Source organism: Apis laboriosa, unplaced genomic scaffold, assembly GCF_014066325.1.
Source record: "Apis laboriosa isolate Shangri-la unplaced genomic scaffold, ASM1406632v1 scaffold151_cov152, whole genome shotgun sequence".
Taxonomy (NCBI): Eukaryota; Metazoa; Arthropoda; class Insecta; order Hymenoptera; family Apidae; genus Apis; species Apis laboriosa.
The window spans coordinates 278304-297861 of record NW_025221867.1 but is presented as its reverse complement, the minus strand read 5'-3'; the positions used below and the strand labels follow the sequence as shown (position 1 = coordinate 297861).

Sequence of the window (19558 nt, the reverse complement as noted above, 5' to 3'; positions counted from 1 at the left end):
AGATTAATATTAACACTATACAATGAACATGTTCAAAAGATTCATATCGTTTTAAATATTTAAAACATACTAAACAATTTAAAATTATGTACAGAAGATAATAATTATTTATCTACGATTCTTTATTTAAATTAACTTAATATCATATATCAATTTATTACTATTTTTTCCAATAATTTATAAAAATTATATAAATTATAATATAGATATATTTGTATAAATAAAAATTACATTATTTCTTATGCAATTTTTATTATAATCTGTAGTGTATTAAATTTAAGAGATTGATTCAAGTGAATATTCAACGAACGTAATTTAATATCATATCACTTCACCGGAAGTTCACCATTATTATTAAACGTCCGAGTCTATTCGTAATTAATCAAAAACAATATTAGAAATAGAAATGTCGTATTTCTTAACATTTGTTCGATAGCAATAAACGTGTTAAATGAGCGATAGCTGTGAATATGTCGACATTGATCAAACATTGTGCCATTATTACGACATTAATTAGACCGGTCGCATTCGCGCGGGAACGAGTACGAACATCTCCAGATGGCGGCACCGTCCCGTTTCAATGGAGAAATACGGAAAAGCAAACGGATATAGAGAAGTTCGCCTACAAACTCCCATAATGGGTATAAAGAGGTGGGCGGTGCAGCAAAGGAGGGAAGGAGGACGGCGGGCGAAGGGAAAAGGAGGACGAAATAAATTAAATCGGCACGATTCAAAGAACTGGTGCGCGGCTGGTGATCGAATGGCGCGCCACGCGGCGCTCAGTCTGAGGATTAATTAATTAAACCGATATTGGCGAGCTGCGCGCCGTTGTTCGATTCCTCGAAAGTCTCGTAAATATTTATCGGTGCCGCTTTATGGCTACGACGCTTCCATAAACCGGGCTTCCTCGTTTCACCTCGCATCGTTGGAAAACTCCTTTCCTTGGTGGCGTGTCGGTGCCACCAGTTGGTCCGAATGATTTTTACTTTTTTTTTTTTTTTCTTTTTTTCTTTTTTTTTTTTTTTTAGAGAAAAGCTACTACCATTGACGAATGGAGGGGGAGGGGGGGATCGATCGGTAAGTTTCGCCTATTTTCAATGATGCGAAACGTTCGGTGGCGCTTTGAAATTTACGAAAGCGCCTCTCCCCTCCCCTTTTCCATCCCTCCCGCGCGTTCCTTTCCCTCTCCGTTAGAATATTCATGTTTCCCGCGGCAATGGCTACGTTTCTCCCTCCCCTTCGATTCTTTGCCGTTTCTGCCACGAATCGAAATGATTAATCGGCGGGACGATCCTTTGTGATTGTACCTCGAATCGTTCTAAGCTTTTATAGTCTCGAGAGATTACTTATTGGAAATATTCGATCGAATTGGATTTTCTCGCGGTGGAATTGGTCTGTGGAGAGATCGTTATCCATTTGTATGTATTATTAGCTCGAAAGGAAACGTGAGGAATAAAATTTTTGTTTGTTATTTTCGATTTTTGAGAGGAGAGAATATAAGGGTTGAAATTAATTGTACAATTATTTGATATATTTTGATGCAATTGATCGATTGTTTCTAATGTTAATTTACTTGAAATTTATTCAGATTGATTGAATATTTATTTGACCTATTAATTAATGAAGATAAAATGCTTCAGTGGCAGTTAATAGTAAATTAATTGTTATAATGTAATAATTCGATAATAATGATATGGAGATCAAAGATGATTTGATATTTATGACATAATGTTGTAAATACAAAAATACAATTTTTTTATATAGCCTTCAGAATTTTATTTTAAGATCATCATTTTGATACAATTTTTCTTAAAATTAGGATATTCATAAACGTATGAACATACGCATGTTCTCATTACGGTGATTTACAAACATTGTAAATTGTTGCAATAATAATCGATAGTAGTTTTATCATAACATATAACCCTATTAAAAAAGAGTACCCTATTATGCAAATAACATTATTTCTCTTATCTATATATTATGTAATCAAGCTATACTTGAGCTTATTTTCTAAACTGAATTTTCTTTTTAGAGAGATTGTAGAATTAGTAAATATCCTTCTTCGACATTTTTATAAGTATGATATTTTTCATTATAACAATATTAGTTTATCATTTTTCGTTAAAAAAATTATTAATTGTAATTTTAATAATTTTTGCATAATTTTCCAACTATTATCAAACTATTATTATTTAATTAATGAACATTATATATAAGAATAAATGAAACAAAAATTATCTTTTTATAATTTTTATTTCTTTTTGCTCAAATAAGTTAAACATAAAACAAAAACTGATTTCTTTGTTTTACAATTTATTTTATAATATGTCAATAATAAAGTATTAAATATACTTTGGCCGTGTAAAATTTACTCCAACAGCTTGTCGAATACTGTCTACTGCAGATTTTTACATGAACATATTTAATAGAGTTGCCAATAACTTGTAATATTTTTCACGATTATATTTCGTTTTTAGACGAAAAAATAATTTTCAAACGTCTCTGAAGAAAAATCTATTTCTTGATGTATCTATCTGACAAATTCAGACACCTTCTCCTTGGAGGTCATATTTCACTTATCACGAAATACTGAACCACCTTTACGGATTTATAGTCTTCGTGATTCTGGGAGGGTTTAAATTTCGTTGCTTTATAACCTTTTGTAGTGTTCTTGAAAATACTCTCTGTGAAATTGAGCAACAACTTGAAATAAATGAATAAAATCAAATAATTTCTGTTTGAAGAAATATAGTGTTATATTATATTATAGTATGTTATATTATATATTATATATTATTATGTTATATTATATTATATTATAGTAGGTAGAAAAATATTTATAAAAAAGATATATCAAATACAGATTATAAATATAATTTTGTTTCTTACTTAAAAAAAAAAGAAAAAAAGACACGAAACAAATGATTATAGAAATATAATGTTTTCTATTTTTCTTGATAATCGAGTAGATATCTACTTATGTCTGCTTATAGCTTCATATTTTCACTTACATCTTGTTTCTCTTTTCTTATATGAAATATTCATAATTACTTTGTATCTTGTTATTGCATTATTATACTAACAATAATTATACTAACTTATAAGAATTTTTATTACGAATCTTCAATCTTCTTTTTCTTTCTCAGAAAATTTAAATTATTTTCATAACAAATGTGTAGAATGTACCTACGTAATAGTTATTACCATGATATTTCAGAATTTTTCATAAATTTATCAGAAATTATTTACTTTCAGAAAATATTTCTCTTTACTTTTGTATACTCTTTTTAACTAATAAATTCCATCTTTCATTCTTTAAATACAATTGCAATATATTAAAAAATAAATCATAAGATATATATGTATCTTTTCTAATTCTCATTCTCTTTTGACGCAACAAAACGAAAGTTTCAACTAAAACGAATCATGGAAAAACGAAACGCATAATTACGTGTAATTATTATTTATCGCGCTCGTGACGAAATCTCCGCTCGAATCAGGTACACACAACGTTTTGTAATCCGACTTAGCCGTCGCAGGTCGAGACAAATTTAAAGCCGTAAATGGGAAAATACGAGGGTATAGAAGGCTCCGTTATCCTCCCCTCGTTTCCGGGATTACATCACACTGTAACGCTTTACATCCTCCGGGAGAGCAACGATTATAAATCCACGCTTCTTCGTTGCTCGTTGCTCACCGACGAAAGGACCAGAGATTCCTTTGTCAGAGCCAAATGACAATTGTTCGAAAGAAAATTAAATATTTGTAAAAATATTTGTTTTTTTTATCTGTATTTTTTTATATACAGGTATCACATGTAGAATGTTAATATATTTGTGGAATATTTTTAGAGATTAAAATAAATACAGAAGTTGTTATACAAAAATTTTGATTTCGAATCGAGGTTTATTTGTTAAGTTAAATTTGTTTAAACAAACTTTAATTGTTTGTAACTTAATAAATAAATCTAGATCGATTTTCGTATATCTTTTATGTTTGTTTTGGCCTCTAGAATTGACTCTTCAAAGGGATTCCATGAATATATTTAGTACGGCATATCGAAAATATCTTTTAATTCTTAATTCTTCGTTGTTATTTATTTTTATTTAAATAGAGGTTTCGATATTAAAATATGTTCTTTTCCCAAAAAAATAATATTTTTTACATACAATAATGTAGAGATACGAGAATATATAAAGAGAAATTATTTAATGTTTTTTTTTCAAATTCAATAATTAGAAATTTATTCGATATTTTTTTAAAAGTTTAATAATTAAAATTCATTCATTAGTTGCCGATTTATCAGAGTTCAATATATCGACGTAGTCTAAAAAATTAAAAACGTAACGTAATTATTATTGAAAATATTGCACATTTTTTTTAAAAACTATTTAATACTGATGTTAGTTTTTAATAAAATTTCTAAATCAATTTTACGAATATTGCGTCAATTGTTTCTAATAAATATCTGCCGATTAATGTTTGAAAATATTAGCAAGTAACGTTCAATAATAAGATTATATTAAAATTTTTACCAAAATTTTTCTGAAAAAATTGCAAATTTTTTCAGAAAGAAAATAAATTGAAATAAATTTACACAAATAATTAATTGTATTTTTTAAAAAATATATTTATTTAACAAACATTAAAATATATTTTCGTTTTAGGTAAATACATATCCCTTATCCAAGTACGAGTCTTATGCAACCTCGTAAATTAGTTTTCAAGTAATCCCAACTGAAAGCTTCCATAAAGTTAAATTAGTTTCTGCTTTTTCTTAATATCATCTTTTTCATAGGAAATTAAATGTATATCAATAATCTGACATTTGCCATACAAAATTAATTGCAAATTTTATGATATCAACTTCGTCAATGTATTTTTTATGTTTCTTATGTTTCATACCGATATAATTTGTTGTAAACAAAAATTAAAATATTCGTTTTTTTCGGTTTAAAATTAAATGTTAATAAATATTAATACACGTGACACCTTTGAGCATTTTGTGATTTTTAAATATTAAATTGATTTTAAAATTCTTGCTAAAATATATTTACATTTTTTTCAAAAATTGCAACGAGAATCATTCGTTGTCAACGCGAAATAATCAATTTCCTTTCTTTTTGATATCTTTGTGAGACTCTCTATTACGTAAAAATATTTTTATTCAATGTTTTTTTTTAATTATATCGAAACAATAAACAATAAAATATAATATATTACTTTTTTATTGTTCTTTTCTTGCTTCTTATATTATATATTGTAATTCTATTATATCTTTTTCTTTTTAAATACAATGCTAAATATAAGTTCTAATACACGATAAAATTAATTATTCCCTAAGAGATTCAAAGAACTATATATATCGAAGAATTTCGAATAAGAACATGAGAATATAAAGGAATAAAAAGGATAAATCTCTTCGAACTTCAATCCGTGAACTTCATCCGTGGATTTCTTATTCAATAACCCTTTATTCGAGAAGAAACCGTCCTCATTGGAAAACTACTTTATAAAATTCGCGACAAATTTCCATTTAAACAAGAATCACGAAATCCCTTCATCAACTTCCGAAGACGTTTAAAGCGAATACGATTTTTCGGCGATCGGAAAAGAATAAAAATGAAACTTTCTCAATACCGCGATACATGGCGAGAGATCAGAATAAAACTTTTATTAGAGCGGGTGTAAGAGACAGTTTCACAGCTAAAAAGATTCCCTTCGATAATAGATTATTTTAAGAAGCTTTTTCTATCCCTTTTTTCAAGCTGATGTGAAATCGAATATAGAAATAGATAAGATTTCTTTCTTGTTATTTTTGCAGAGAGTTTTTCTTGTGTAAGATAATGTTTTTATTGAAATTTTGTAAAACATAGTAATAGTGTTTCGAGAAAGTATTTGAATTGAAATTCATTTAATATAAAAATTTTAGTTTCAATGAAAATTCTTATATTTTAAATATAATTTTTTAAAAAAGAATTTTTTTTATTACAAATGCTAAATCATGAATATTTTATAATTTAAAATTCAAATATAAGTTGCAACAAATTTAAAATTCGAACATATTCATTATTTAGCAATAAGATAAATATTTAGAAAATTTGTATAAATTATAAGGATCTTTAATCAATTACTTGAAGCTATACAGTTTTAAACATTACACTATCAAAGGCCACAATTAATTTCCTTACAGAACCTTTTAACGATGGTTCCTTGTACAATTACCATTTGATCTCAACATTACACTCCATGTTTTAGACGAGCGATTTTAACAGAATTCCGAGAATTTCATTCGGTAGGAAGCTTAGTAGTAATCGTTTAATTGCATACGATTTTCTCGATTTTGTTTCTAATATACATTACTGTCAATTTAATTTTTCTCTTTTCGTTATATTCATAATGAATGAAACGATTTTTTATTCAAATATCTAAATTTTTATTGGATTTATGAAAATAGAATAGAATAAATAATATTTTTTTATGAAACGAAACGACATTTTACTTTTCTTATCTATATGACATAACTTCAAGTTAAAATAACTTTAAAAAAAAATTAATTATTTTTGGACATAAGTATTGATACTTTTTTATATTTGATCCTATTTAAAACGTGTTTTTTTTAAAACCATTCATCTCCATATTAGAAATATTTTTCGTTATAAATAATAATAAAAAATCAATATAATAATATCCTGTGTACATAATTAATAAAAATAGTACTTAATAAAAGTTAATAATACTTAATAAAAATTATTATCTCCATATTAAAAAAAAGAAGAAGAAGAAAACACGAAAAATGTTGAAAATTGAGGGATCCCAATTTTTCGAAATAAAACCACAAGCATTCAATAGTCGAATACTTTCTTCCATCGTGTTCTACAGCTTGAAACTGATTCAAAATTGTTAGAGACGAAATTTATTTCCAATCCCAGTACCGAAAATCGAATAGTTGCACTTCGTTCAAGGTAAATATTTGTTTGTTACCTTTATTGCTTACGATGACCGGTTTCACCACAAGGTTTCACGGTGACCACGCGGTTTCTCATTTCGCGGAGCAAGAAGCAGAGAAACGAGTCGACGAAATCAATGGCCGAGGAATGGAGATGGAAAGTCGTGCGTTAAGTTAAAAGAAACGGATATTCGTTTAATCGAGCCTCTATACATCTGTCTTAAAACTTGTAATAAACTTTCATCGGTTTCCCCTTTTTCCGTGTCCGCTGTTGAAACGCGATAATAAAGTCGTAATTAAGTTTCCGCGGTTTCGAATTGTCCACCGACAAAAGGAACGTATTGAAATAATGATTCGAATCGAGTAGCTGTCAAACACGAAACTGAGGGTTGATATTTCGATATATGGAAATTGTGAGTAAGTGGAAGTAAGCGAGTTTTGTGATCGTATGTCGTAGGTCCCGCAATTCAGTTTCCGGTGCACGAGAGATTAATTTTCCTCTGGCTATTATATTCAGCTTTTGACGAATTAAAAAATTGGCAAATTATTCCTTTATTTGTGATTTCTGACGTTGAACGTGATTATAAAGTACGTGATTTCAATCCATTTTTATTTCGTTCTTTGTATGTAGCCAAGTTAGTCACTTTTAATTCATATTTATGACAATATAAATGATATTTAATATTTGTAATTCAGAATTCAAGATTAAATAGTTGTTAAGTAATTGTAATAATAAAAACAAATATCAAATATAATAATAATAATAATAATAAAATTTTAAATATAAAGATCGTGAAATTATATTTCATATTTGTTTCATTGTCATTTTTTTACACATATCCGATATTTTTATTTCAATAACATTATTAATTAACAAAATAAACAATTTCATATTATAAACTCTCATATTTTCATAAATCATCCTATAAAATTACATCTGTTTCCATCGAATATAACGATACAATTAAAAAGCAAATATGAATCTCATTCAACAAAGAACGCATCCGAACATAAAACATAAAACAGCGCGAAGCAAAGGAACGCAAATCTTCGAAACCGTCGAAACGAAAAATTATCATCTTGATGAAAATTTCCATGACTTGGAAGCGAAATCAGGTCAAAAACATATTTAATCTCTCTCCGATATTCATCGAGATGTATCATTCGAGTATAAAACACACACAAAAAACGTTCATAGCATCTCGCGTGTTGCTTATGCCAATTTCGAATCGTCAAATATTATTCTGAAAATATGGTGAAAATATATTTTCAACCCTCTATCAGAATTAATTTCCCGGATGGCCGATGAAGTGAATCTTTCGATCAACGATATTAATAAACCAACTCGAAACCAATAAACTGTAAAAACGTTTTTGTTTGTTTCCCTCTTCTCCGCTAATTAAAAATCCTCGTCCTTCTTTCTGGTCATTTCTGAAGTTGAAAATGTCTCGATAATAGTAACCGGTAACCTGGAACACTTCCCCCGGAAAGCAGGAAAAGAGGAAAAGCAGGTCGATCGAGCTCGATGTTCCATCAATATGAAAAACCAATGGATGGCAAGTAGGTCAGAATCGAAGCGTTGATCTTCCTTTCGTCAAATTCCGGAAGATTAACTCGTTGGCTGACGTGGAGGGGAGGGGGAGAGGGCTTGCACTCCCTCCCGTTAGAACGCTTCAACGATGGAAAGGTTGAGGAGGAGAGGGATTGGTAACAATGGCGGAACGTGTTGGGATGCATTACCGGTCGAATGTCGAGTTGAAACGTTTCTGTCGAGAAAATAAAAACATATACGCCCAGATACGTCTCCTCTCTCCTCCCCTCCAATGGCGAGTGGAAGAGCTTACATGGTGGAATGTCATGACTTTTGCCGATGGATTAACGACACTGTGACGAAATTTCGTCACCTGGTCACGTGGAAATGGCGTTAACGTCCTCTTCCTGTTAGAGAGATACGTTGAAAAGTTGTTAAAAGGTTAAGAAAATTAATGAAAATTGGAATAGAAGTCGTTCTGAGTAATCGAATTATCAACTTGTTAAATACGTGCATATTATTACGTGCATATTATATGTGCTTATTTTATAAAATAGAGAACTAGATCGATTGGCAAAAATTATTTAGTTTAATTAAAGAAACGAGGTACTCGAGAAATAATTATTATAATTAGACAAAATTAATTCTTTTATATTGTCTTTTATTGGTCGATCAAAAAATTTCGATAATTTTAAGAATTGTTAATAATCCATTATGCTATGTATGTATATAAACTTTCATTAACGTGTCAGAATTAGACAAATTTTTTTCTAAAATGATATTTTGAATATTAATTCAATTCGAATATCTAAATACCATTTAACTATATAAAAAGAAAATTTTATCATCAATATCTCTATCTTCTAGTCCAAACAAGATCATTAGATTTCCAATAGATTTCATATTTTCATACTCTCATTTAGAAATAGTAGAAAGAGTAAATATATATTAAATTATGTTTTCACGTGACAATAAAATGTACTTTTCATTTATTTCATGTTCAAAACTTTCATTGTCGTTACATTATCATGTTGCGTAACATCGTAACATTTAGTGTCTTCTATTTCTCTCCCTCTACTGAACCTCCTCCCCAAACGACAATATGACGTCACGTAGCGAAAATCGTAGACAATCCGTACGCTCCAGTCTCTCCCCCATATCTCAAGAAAATCGTGCGAATTCCGACCTTATCAATCTTGCCGCTTCAATCGCTTGAAAATTTGATTTTTTCGCTCGATCCTCTTCAATCGTTGGCCGTTCGTGCGCCAAGAAAGAAATATGTCTCGGTCGTTTCTCTCGGGATTGCTTATCGGTCACGCCGAGAAACCCCCTTCCACACGCGTGTCTTCCATCCTCCGTGACCCCGTTTCACCTCCACTGAAAATTCCCCACCAAAACACGGCCGATCGAACAACGGTTCCCTCGATCAACACCCTCCCCCTCTCGACAACAGGATAGCCTTTTAACCGGCGCATTTCAGCCGGGATAAGGCGGGTAATTAGCCGTAATTAGTTGTCTTCGCTCTTCTAAACCCTGCCCCGTCCGTCACCAGCCTGTAATCCGATTTTCTGCTTGACAGCGGACGTCGCGGAATAATCGAATCCCGCGCCTCGAATGGAAGCCATTAATCGACAGTGGGGCAATGTTCGATCTTATTCTCCCCACACCCTCGTATTATCAACGATTTTTCCCTCCTTTTTCCTTGCTCGTTGTGATATCGTCGTCTGGAATATGGATTTCCAATTTTGAGGGGCAGTTGAGGAGTTTTTCAAGGGGATGATTTTTGGAGGAGGCAATTATATTTGTTTGTAATAAATTGATTGCGCGTGGAAGATTGAGGAAGAAGAAAAATTGTCTTATTCACAATTTAAACATTTTTGTCTGATGATAAATAAATTAAGTCGATAAATTATTTTTATTCTAATAATAGAGATGTTATATGCATAAATTTTGAAAGTTATTATATCGTATATTTTATCATATTTTAAAATATCGATGATTATTTTCAATATTTTCATTGATTTGAATATAAGAAATTTTGAACGAAATTAAGTAATAATACTTTGTGATCCAATGTTTAATTGTAAGATAAGCTTAATTGATTTGTCAAAAAAAATTTTTTAACTATATAAATCATTTTCAGAAAATGAAATTTTTTCAATAAAATTTCCAAGAATAATTGCTCATTTGTGACATGATTTTTTAATGAGATAAGTAAAATTTTTATAAATATGTACATAGTTTTGATTCAATAATTAAAGATTGCAAAAGATGATGGCATTTGCAGAAAGAAATTTTCTTATATAAATTATTAAAGATCCATCTTTATACATAACTCTAAAATAAAATTTAATCTATATTTAATTTGTGTGAAGATTTGCACATTTGTCCGTTTCTGTTTAATCTTCTCCCTATCTTTTCGCTTACATTTCTCCCTTTTTCTGCTTGCTTTTGATGTACTTCCGGTTACCCCTGTTAACGTTGCGTAACCGGTGTTTCTAAAAAGGGAGGAAATATAGGTTTGCGTTACGCGTTGAAGACCCTTGCGAAATGCCCTCGCAGGGGGTTTAACGATATTTTTCAACCGAGCTTTGCTTTACATAATAATTGAGTAAGGTCGAAATATACATACGTATTAGAATGAAACAAAATACAAGGCGAATATTTTTGTTTATAATATTCATGACTTTTAAATTATTCTATGCAATAAAGATTTTATATATATATTTTTTTATATTATACAAAATAAAGGAATTCCTTATATCAAATAAGGAATAGAGAAATATGTGTTATAATAATTTCATTTAAGAAAGTGAAAAATTCTTTAATCTTTATCGATCTTTATGTAATTTTTAAAAAATTGTATAATACATATATCATATATATCATTTCATTTCATGAAAAATGATGTTTAAAAAGAAATTGGTGAATACTTATTTTAAGAATTTAGGTCAAATTACCTTGATATCGTATTCGTTTTAATAATTTTTCTCAACGAATTCATTTCATCATTTCAATTTTAAATTTTTTTTTAATTTCATTAAATTTTTATATATATATTCTAATTAATATTCAATATTTTTCCCATACATATAATACGTACAATTTATCATAAACAAAATGCATTACCCACATTTCCATTTGCCAACATACAGAAAAACATACAGCATGTCCCGTCTTCTAATTTTATAAAACGTGCAGTTATCGAGGTATTTGTATAATTTTGTTGAATTTTTTTACATAATTTTGCGTTATTACATCACATCATTTTACTTAAAATGCTTAGATCTCTAGAAACTCCACTTCTCCAATAATATAATTCTTCACGGCGTAGATAATCGTCATTATTCCACGTTGTAAAGCATCAACATAGCATCCGCAAAGCAAATTACGTACTTTACATCCAACGACGTCAAATTTCGTTCCGGTTCGTCCATTCCTCTTAATCCGATTTTCCCACTTCGATTCGTAGGAACGACACCGGTGGAACGACTTTAAGCATCAATTTGGACAAATTGAAAAAAGCAGGGAAGAGGAAGAGATTTTCATTATCCTTCGGCATGGAACGATCGTGATTCCGTGATCTCCTCTTTTAAAACTCCTTAACATGCTAATACTTTCAATATCTGCAGATACATTTCCTCTCTCTCTCTCTCTCTCTCTCTCTCTCTCTNTCTCTCTCTCTCTCTCTCTCTCTCTCTCTCTCTCTCTCTCTCTCTCTCTCTCTCTCTCTCTCTCTCTCTCTCCCTCTTTCTTTTTCCTAATTTTTCCTTCGTTTCCTTTTTCTCATTTAGCTAAAAGAAAACAGCCGGTTCTCAACACCTCCTCTCAAGTTCAAGGAGGAGAGAGAGCCGATCCAATTTACCAACTCGTTCGACTCGACACTTTTAATTTCCACGCACCTTCGATTCTGACGCTGTTTCAGATTTTTAAGACCGTCCTCGATAGGCCAGGCCAGTGATTCCTCGCCAAGTCTCGAGGTGTGTTCGCCAAATTGAACTTTTTTTTCCTCTCTCTCTCTTTCTCTCTCTTTTTTTTCGTTCCTCCAGATTACACGGATGCCCGTTCTGTTCCGCGCCAGGCGCCGAATTGCCTCGCCATGGCTACACGGCTCCTCTTGGCCCTCTTTTTTTTTTCTTCTTATTCTGTTTTGCGATTTTCCATCCGCAGTTAACGCGGAACAATCGAAACAAACGATTTCCGGACTCCTCTCTGCTGGAACGTGACAATCCTGTGACGAAAATTCCGTTTTTTCCCACGAATAGAGAATACATCTCGCGAAGGATTTTTGAAATAGTGTTAATTCGAGTTATTAATTAAAATCGATGACGAAAGGTGACGAATGGTGATTTCTTATTTTGTGACAAATTTTTCTAAGAAATGTAAAAGATGAAAGATGAGATTTACGTTTGACTTTTTCTTTAATATAAATTGTTATAATTATATAGATTGTATTTTTCGTTATTTTATAATTATATTTTTCTATAAGAATTATCTTTGATATTTTTCATGGTAAAATTTGATTTTAAAGTTCCATCCTCTTGATTAATAAGTACGTATACTGGCTATAAATTGATCCATGAATCAATCTACTAGAAATCTCTTCAATTCTCTCCACTGTGTCCTCGACAACATGAAAAACTTGCAATGTTAAGATCGACTATTAATCAATTTTACCCTCGAAACTTGACTAATCTACATTGAAATTTGCATCTGTTGTTGGTTTTTGCGATCACGATTGGTGAATCTTCTCTTCGAGGGCGTTGACTAGTCATCAATCGTTCCACAAGTCTTCTCCTAATGCTTCATAGTTGACGTGTGGAATTTCGGCAACAGTGAGGGATTTTCGCCCGGCTTGGCTTCGCTCTAGATCGCTTTGAGCCTCCTCTGCTCGCTATTTTCACGGTTTTCCTTTAGAACTTCCTTTATAATGTTTCTTAGGTCACTGGACTAAGGGATAAAAGAAATGAGTTTTTAGGCTTTGAAATTGTCGACTATAATTCCCCTTGATTGCATCGTGATCATCGCAAACTTTTAATAAAAGAACTTCCTTTTGTCAATATTTGATGTTATTTTTTATTTTTCTTTTTATTAATATATAAAATCCAATTGTTTTTCTTATATCAAATATGCTAAGATTTATTATTTTGTTTTAAAAAAGAAATAATTAACTTTCTATTTTTATCTAATCCATTATTTGTATATTATTTTAATTTTAAAAAATTGTAAAAATTAACACGAAATACCTTAAAAGAATCCTATTCTTATTTTTCAAAGATTTTTAATTTTATATAATTTTATATTTATTTTTATATATTTTTATATTTAATAAACAATAATGTTTAAATCAAAATAGAGAACACTACATTGGATGTATTGGATATGTAGTTAATAGTCACGTGGCTCTAGTATGGCGTCATCAGTCATAATGCTACATTATAATCTATATTACTCAAATTTCAATCATCTATATATAATAATCTATTAATTATTGTTATAATAAGATTAATTGTTTCGATTATTAATCTTTTCTCATCATCTCTTCACATATATTATAAATCTCGATATATGCCAATTTCCAAAGTAGCAAAATTAATCTCTCGCGCTCTCGATAGTGTTTCCAAATATTTTCTTAATCATGTCGTAAATGCTTTATCGCGGAATCGTTTTTAGATAGTACAAGTGTTGTTGCACGGAAACCGATTAACCCACATAGCAACCTAGGGAAGCCTGTTTCAGTTTGAAAGCTGCATTCTCGTTTACAGTCGCTTTGCGGAGTAAATCGTCGATGCATCGGCGTAGCTGTATTTTCTACATAGAAATCCTTCAAGCCGTTTGCGAATAAACACTTTAGGCGAGCACAAAATTACGGCACGTAATTTTGCAACTCCCGCTAGCCACCAATTTAAGGACGCTTGACTTATTGTCACTTTTCATGGCAAACGACCGTAACGCAATTAAACTCGCGATAATCAACTATGTCAAGTGTGATGTTCCTTTGAAAATGTTAACGTATTGTGTTTGCTACTTGGTTTCACGTATAATCATTTGAATTCGTGTAATCAATGTTGATGCGCTTATTTTGCAATAAAAATTTTATTTTTCTATTCAGGTTTTTTATATTTTAATCATCGTCAATCAAAAAGAGTCCGGATCATTTTTGACCCATTTTGACATATTTGAATTGTAAATACTGTCGTTTAAATAGGAAGATATATTGAAATCGAAACGTAATATCAAGCATTAATAAAGGAGAAATGTTTTGGTCAATTTTATTAATGTGTAAAAATTTATTAGACTGTTATTATTTAATATTCGAAGAAAATAAAAAATTTTATGAATGCATGTGTATTTATTAAATTTTACATAAATTGTATTTTGGATTGGAAAAATTGAATAATTGTCATTTTTATATTATAATTATATTATATTATATTATAATTATTATTATTAATAATTCAAGTAATAATTTTGATTTTTATATTCTTTGTACAAATTTTGTTTTCTATTTGCATAAAGATCTATTTTTACTTATGTGATAGATATGTTATTTAACAATTAATGGAAATTTTATTGTTCGAATAATATATCTATTCTGTTTGAATATTTTATGTAAATAATTGTTCATGATTTTAGATCTCCTATTACGTGATCCATAAATTGCAATTATGATCACGAAGAGCGTTCATTTCTCATGCATTTTACAAAATTGTATTAACCATTATTAATCACGCATATTTGATTATATAAACAATAGTAATTAGTTTGAAATTATCTGTTAATTATATTTCATCTATTTCTGTCGATATTTTGAATTTCATTGAAAGAAAATAAATAGCAAAATGTAAATGTAAGAAATAATTTTGAAAATAATGAATGTTTCTTAAAGAAAATAACTAACTAATTTTTAAATTTTTTCTTGAACATGAAACAGAAATTATATTATAATTATTCTAATATATTTAATTATTGATTTTAAAAAATTTTATTTTCAAATCAAATATTAAGATAATAATGTTTGAAACAAATTAAATTTTTTTTGTTCTTCGTCATAGAAAAATAATTGTACGTTTTTATTGTTAGAAAATTACTTTAAATGAATCGATATATTAATTCTCTTTAATATTCTTATTTCAATTTCAAATAAATCTTGTTCGTCACTGTCTTAAGTACAATGTAGAACATACAAGAAAAACACGTATTATCTTCGAATTAAAATGTAAATTAATTCAAAGAATTACGCACTGAGCTAAGAATTATTAGAGTTGTAAAACTTTAAGGATAATATCTTAAGCATCTTTTATGAAAAGATTTTGATACAGTATTAAAACGATAATAGTTAAATAGTTAAATACGAAATAGTTAAATATATATATTCTTAAATTTAACATTTTTAAAATGTAATTTTTTATTATTCTAATTACTTATGAGACATTTTTCTCATATTTTCATAGGATGGAATAAAAAAATATTCATAATGAAAGTATAATAAAAATAAATAATAATAAATAATAATAATAAATAAAAATAAGTGAAAGTAATTTACTTAAAATTATAATATGATGCATGCAGAAGAAACAATTATTGCATTTATTATTGTTTAACTTCTAGTTTCATCGAGAAAATATATCATATCATATATTACATGTAACTTATAAATTTATTATGTTTCTAAAAATAAACATAATATAATTACATTGATCTGAATATAATTATTGTTATTTATTTCTTTATAAAATACAATTTATTCCTATGATTATTATTAAGAAAAATATTTATCATGTAATAATTATATTACATAATGATATTATAATAATAATATGTACAATAAAATTCAGAATTTTATTATTTATGAGATATCTTTTGCATTATATTTCAGATATCAGACAATACGATGCCTAATGATAAACGACCAATCAGATCGTGGAACATTCATTTACAGGTAAAATATTTATATTTTGATGTGCATAGTTTAATTGCTGTTAAATAAACATAGAAAGAAAATTTTTGCAAAATATTTTTTTTTTATATTTTAAACCTTTTTATTGCAAGAAAACATATGTACGTTTTATATATTTTATTTATTTTTAATTATAGAAAGCATAAATTTCTGAAATATATTTATCAATATTTATATATATATATTTTTTTTAATTTTTTCTTGAACATGAATTAATAACAATTATTTGATTTTAATACATATACAATTTATACCTAATATAAATATAATATATCTTACATTAAATTATTATAATTATAGTAATAAAATGTTATTATATAAAGTGTTATATATTCGTGAAATTTATAAAAGATTAAAAACACCAAAACGAAATCAAAAGGTGATATACAAAAATCGAAGTTTATTTATTAAGTTATAAACAATTAAAGTTTGCAGTAAAAGACACAAAGTAACTCTATCTCCGTTACATTCATTCTATCTCGCTTCATCTAACGCAACTTAATTTAATAATTAATTTAATAAATAAGTCTCAACAAACATTTTTGTATGCCAATTTTTATATTTTTCGCCTTTAAAATCTAAAGACGTATACATTAATTATACACAAATATATTAATATCCTATACATAACAAAAACAGCAAATTCAGAATCACAATTAATTTTAATAGTTTAACTTTAGCAGAATAATTAATTGTAGAAAGGTTATTAACATTGTAATCTAATTAAAATAGCTTTCAACGAGATGATAATTACATCTATCTAATACAACATCCATATGCGCAATAGCGTTAAACAAATAACAATTAAAATTTATCGAATTTACCTCCTGTTCCGGATTTAATATATCATGTGCAAACTTTCACTAGTTCTCTTGGTTACCACTAAAAACACGTGCAGCGTGTACCCATATGCTCATAACCCCATTACTTGGTTTCGCATATCCGCAATCTAATTACTATATCAACAGTCAAATTTCAATTCATCGACAGGAAATTAACCTTTGCTCCATACACAGAAGATAAAATCAGCTATCTCCTCCTAAAAATATTGTCATTTCCATGGATTTTCAGATTTATGATACGAATGTTTGTATTTTGCTATATTTGAGATTTTTAAAAAATATTTTTATCAAAAGAAAAAATTTAGAGAATCACTTTATAAAAACGAGCATACTCAAAAATTTAAATTGAAATTATGTAGAAATAAACTGTTATCGTCATTTAAATTAATCCTGTAACATTAGATCAGAATTTTTTGTCATTCCAATAGAATACTCGTTTATTGTAGATAAAAATATCTTTTAATTTTCTTTTGAACATGTAATTACATAACTTGAAAATGAATATTTGAATAGATCAATAAATTTCTTCTAAATTTTATACATAACATTGATAAACAAAAATCATTAAAGTTAAAGACCCCTAATGTCTTATTGCAGGCAATAAACTTAACACTAAAATTGATTTATAATATGTATTTAAATATACACAGATGAATTGAATCAAAATATTAGTATTTTGTAAAGTAATCAGATATACATAATCATGTTTCTGAACAAAAATCATTATTAATTTTGTCAAAACTACCAATACTTTCTTACAAGCCAATAATTTGTATTGTATTGTAATTGTAATTAATTCGACTTATTATTTAATTCTTCTTCGATAAACATCCTTGAAACTTGTATTTTCTCCGAATCCTTTTCCTCAATGTGCAAATTTTACAAATTCCAACGGATTTTCCACCTCGACCATGGATGTTAACAGACATAAACACGTAATCTCTCGTATTTTCAAATTTCAACACACAGCAACTCTTTCTCTTCAAAGAATCGGCTCGTTTGAAAGATATTTTTCCTCCCGGATTGCGGCCAGATCCTTTCGAACAGATAAAAAAGAAAAAGGAAAAAAAGAACATCCAGTCATTTAATCGAATCTTTCCCGTGAAACGGGCAACGAATCTACGTTTAATCAACGCCTTTTAAGCGACCTATAGATAAGACCTCGTAATTAGTTATAGACGTTACTTTGAAGCGGCGCCGATTCACCCCGTTCATCCCTTACGAGGCTTTAACCCGGCACGGCGCTAACGTTTGCACGTAATCCGATTTTCCGGATGGTGTACAGGCTGTCTCTCGCGAAAACCGGCCTCTACCCATCCGAAGACTGCGGTGAGCCTTGTCATCGCTTAAAAAATGTAACATGTTTCGATTTCTCTCTCTCTCTCTCTCTCTCTCTCTCTCTCTCTCTCTCTCTCTCTCTCTCTCTCTCTCTCTTTCTCTCTCTTTGTTTGTCTTCATATTTTTATTTTCTTTCATATTCTTCTTGTTATTCAATCAAATTATAGCAATTAGATATATAATATGCATATGGATAACATGTTTTGATTATTTTTTTTTCTCTCTGCTATTTCATTTTTCTTTTTTTTTCTTTTTTTTTTCCATTATTTAAAATTCATCAAAATATAGTAGACACAAAATCTCTCTCTCTCTCTCTCTCTCTCTCTCTCTCTCTCTGATTGTCTCTTCTATTTTTTCTATTATTATTTGAAAATTTCAAAATACGATATAACAGTAACTATAATAAATCTATGTAAGTGAATGTACATATAGATGGATAATATATTTCTTTCTCTTTCTCTCCCTCTCGATTCTTTTTTTACTCTCCCTCGTCCTTCTGGAAATTCATCAAAGTAGGGTGGCAATAGGTACAGTAGATACGAAATCGCTTGGATAGATGTGGATATTCTCGAGGAACTCGTCGAAGTCATGAGCAGAAAAACCTTTGAAATATTAGGTTGGCGGGGAAGTAATTTCGTTTTCGGCATATGTAAAATGGAAGACGTTTTTCATCGGTCTTTTTATTTGGATATGGAGGAAGAACAATTGTAGATAGTGGAATCTCTTGCTATACGGGGTGTTCATTCTATTACGTATATACACAGTTTTCTTACTATTTGTGGCCGTGTGTGGTAGGAAAAAGTTATTCAAACGAAAAATTTATTTGTATCAACTGTACAAAAAAAAAATAAAGATAATAATAATTCGTTTTTTTTTATTAACTAAAGATAATCTTTTACTTATTGTGTAGAAGATGTATACTAATTGTTAAGCAA

The 19558-nt window shown here is 28.9% G+C and overlaps 1 protein-coding gene across 3 annotated transcripts in view; it reads left to right on the top strand.

Moving 5' to 3' along the window:
• LOC122710736 (insulin-like growth factor-binding protein complex acid labile subunit) overlaps window positions 1-19558 on the top strand; it is a 434244-nt gene that overhangs the window by 357840 nt on the left and 56846 nt on the right. For all 3 annotated transcript variants that reach the window (XM_043928776.1, XM_043928777.1, XM_043928775.1), the window contains one exon: window positions 16363-16425. In XM_043928776.1, the coding sequence (XP_043784711.1) occupies window positions 16363-16425 (63 nt within the window). The remainder of the gene's footprint in view (window positions 1-16362; window positions 16426-19558) is intronic.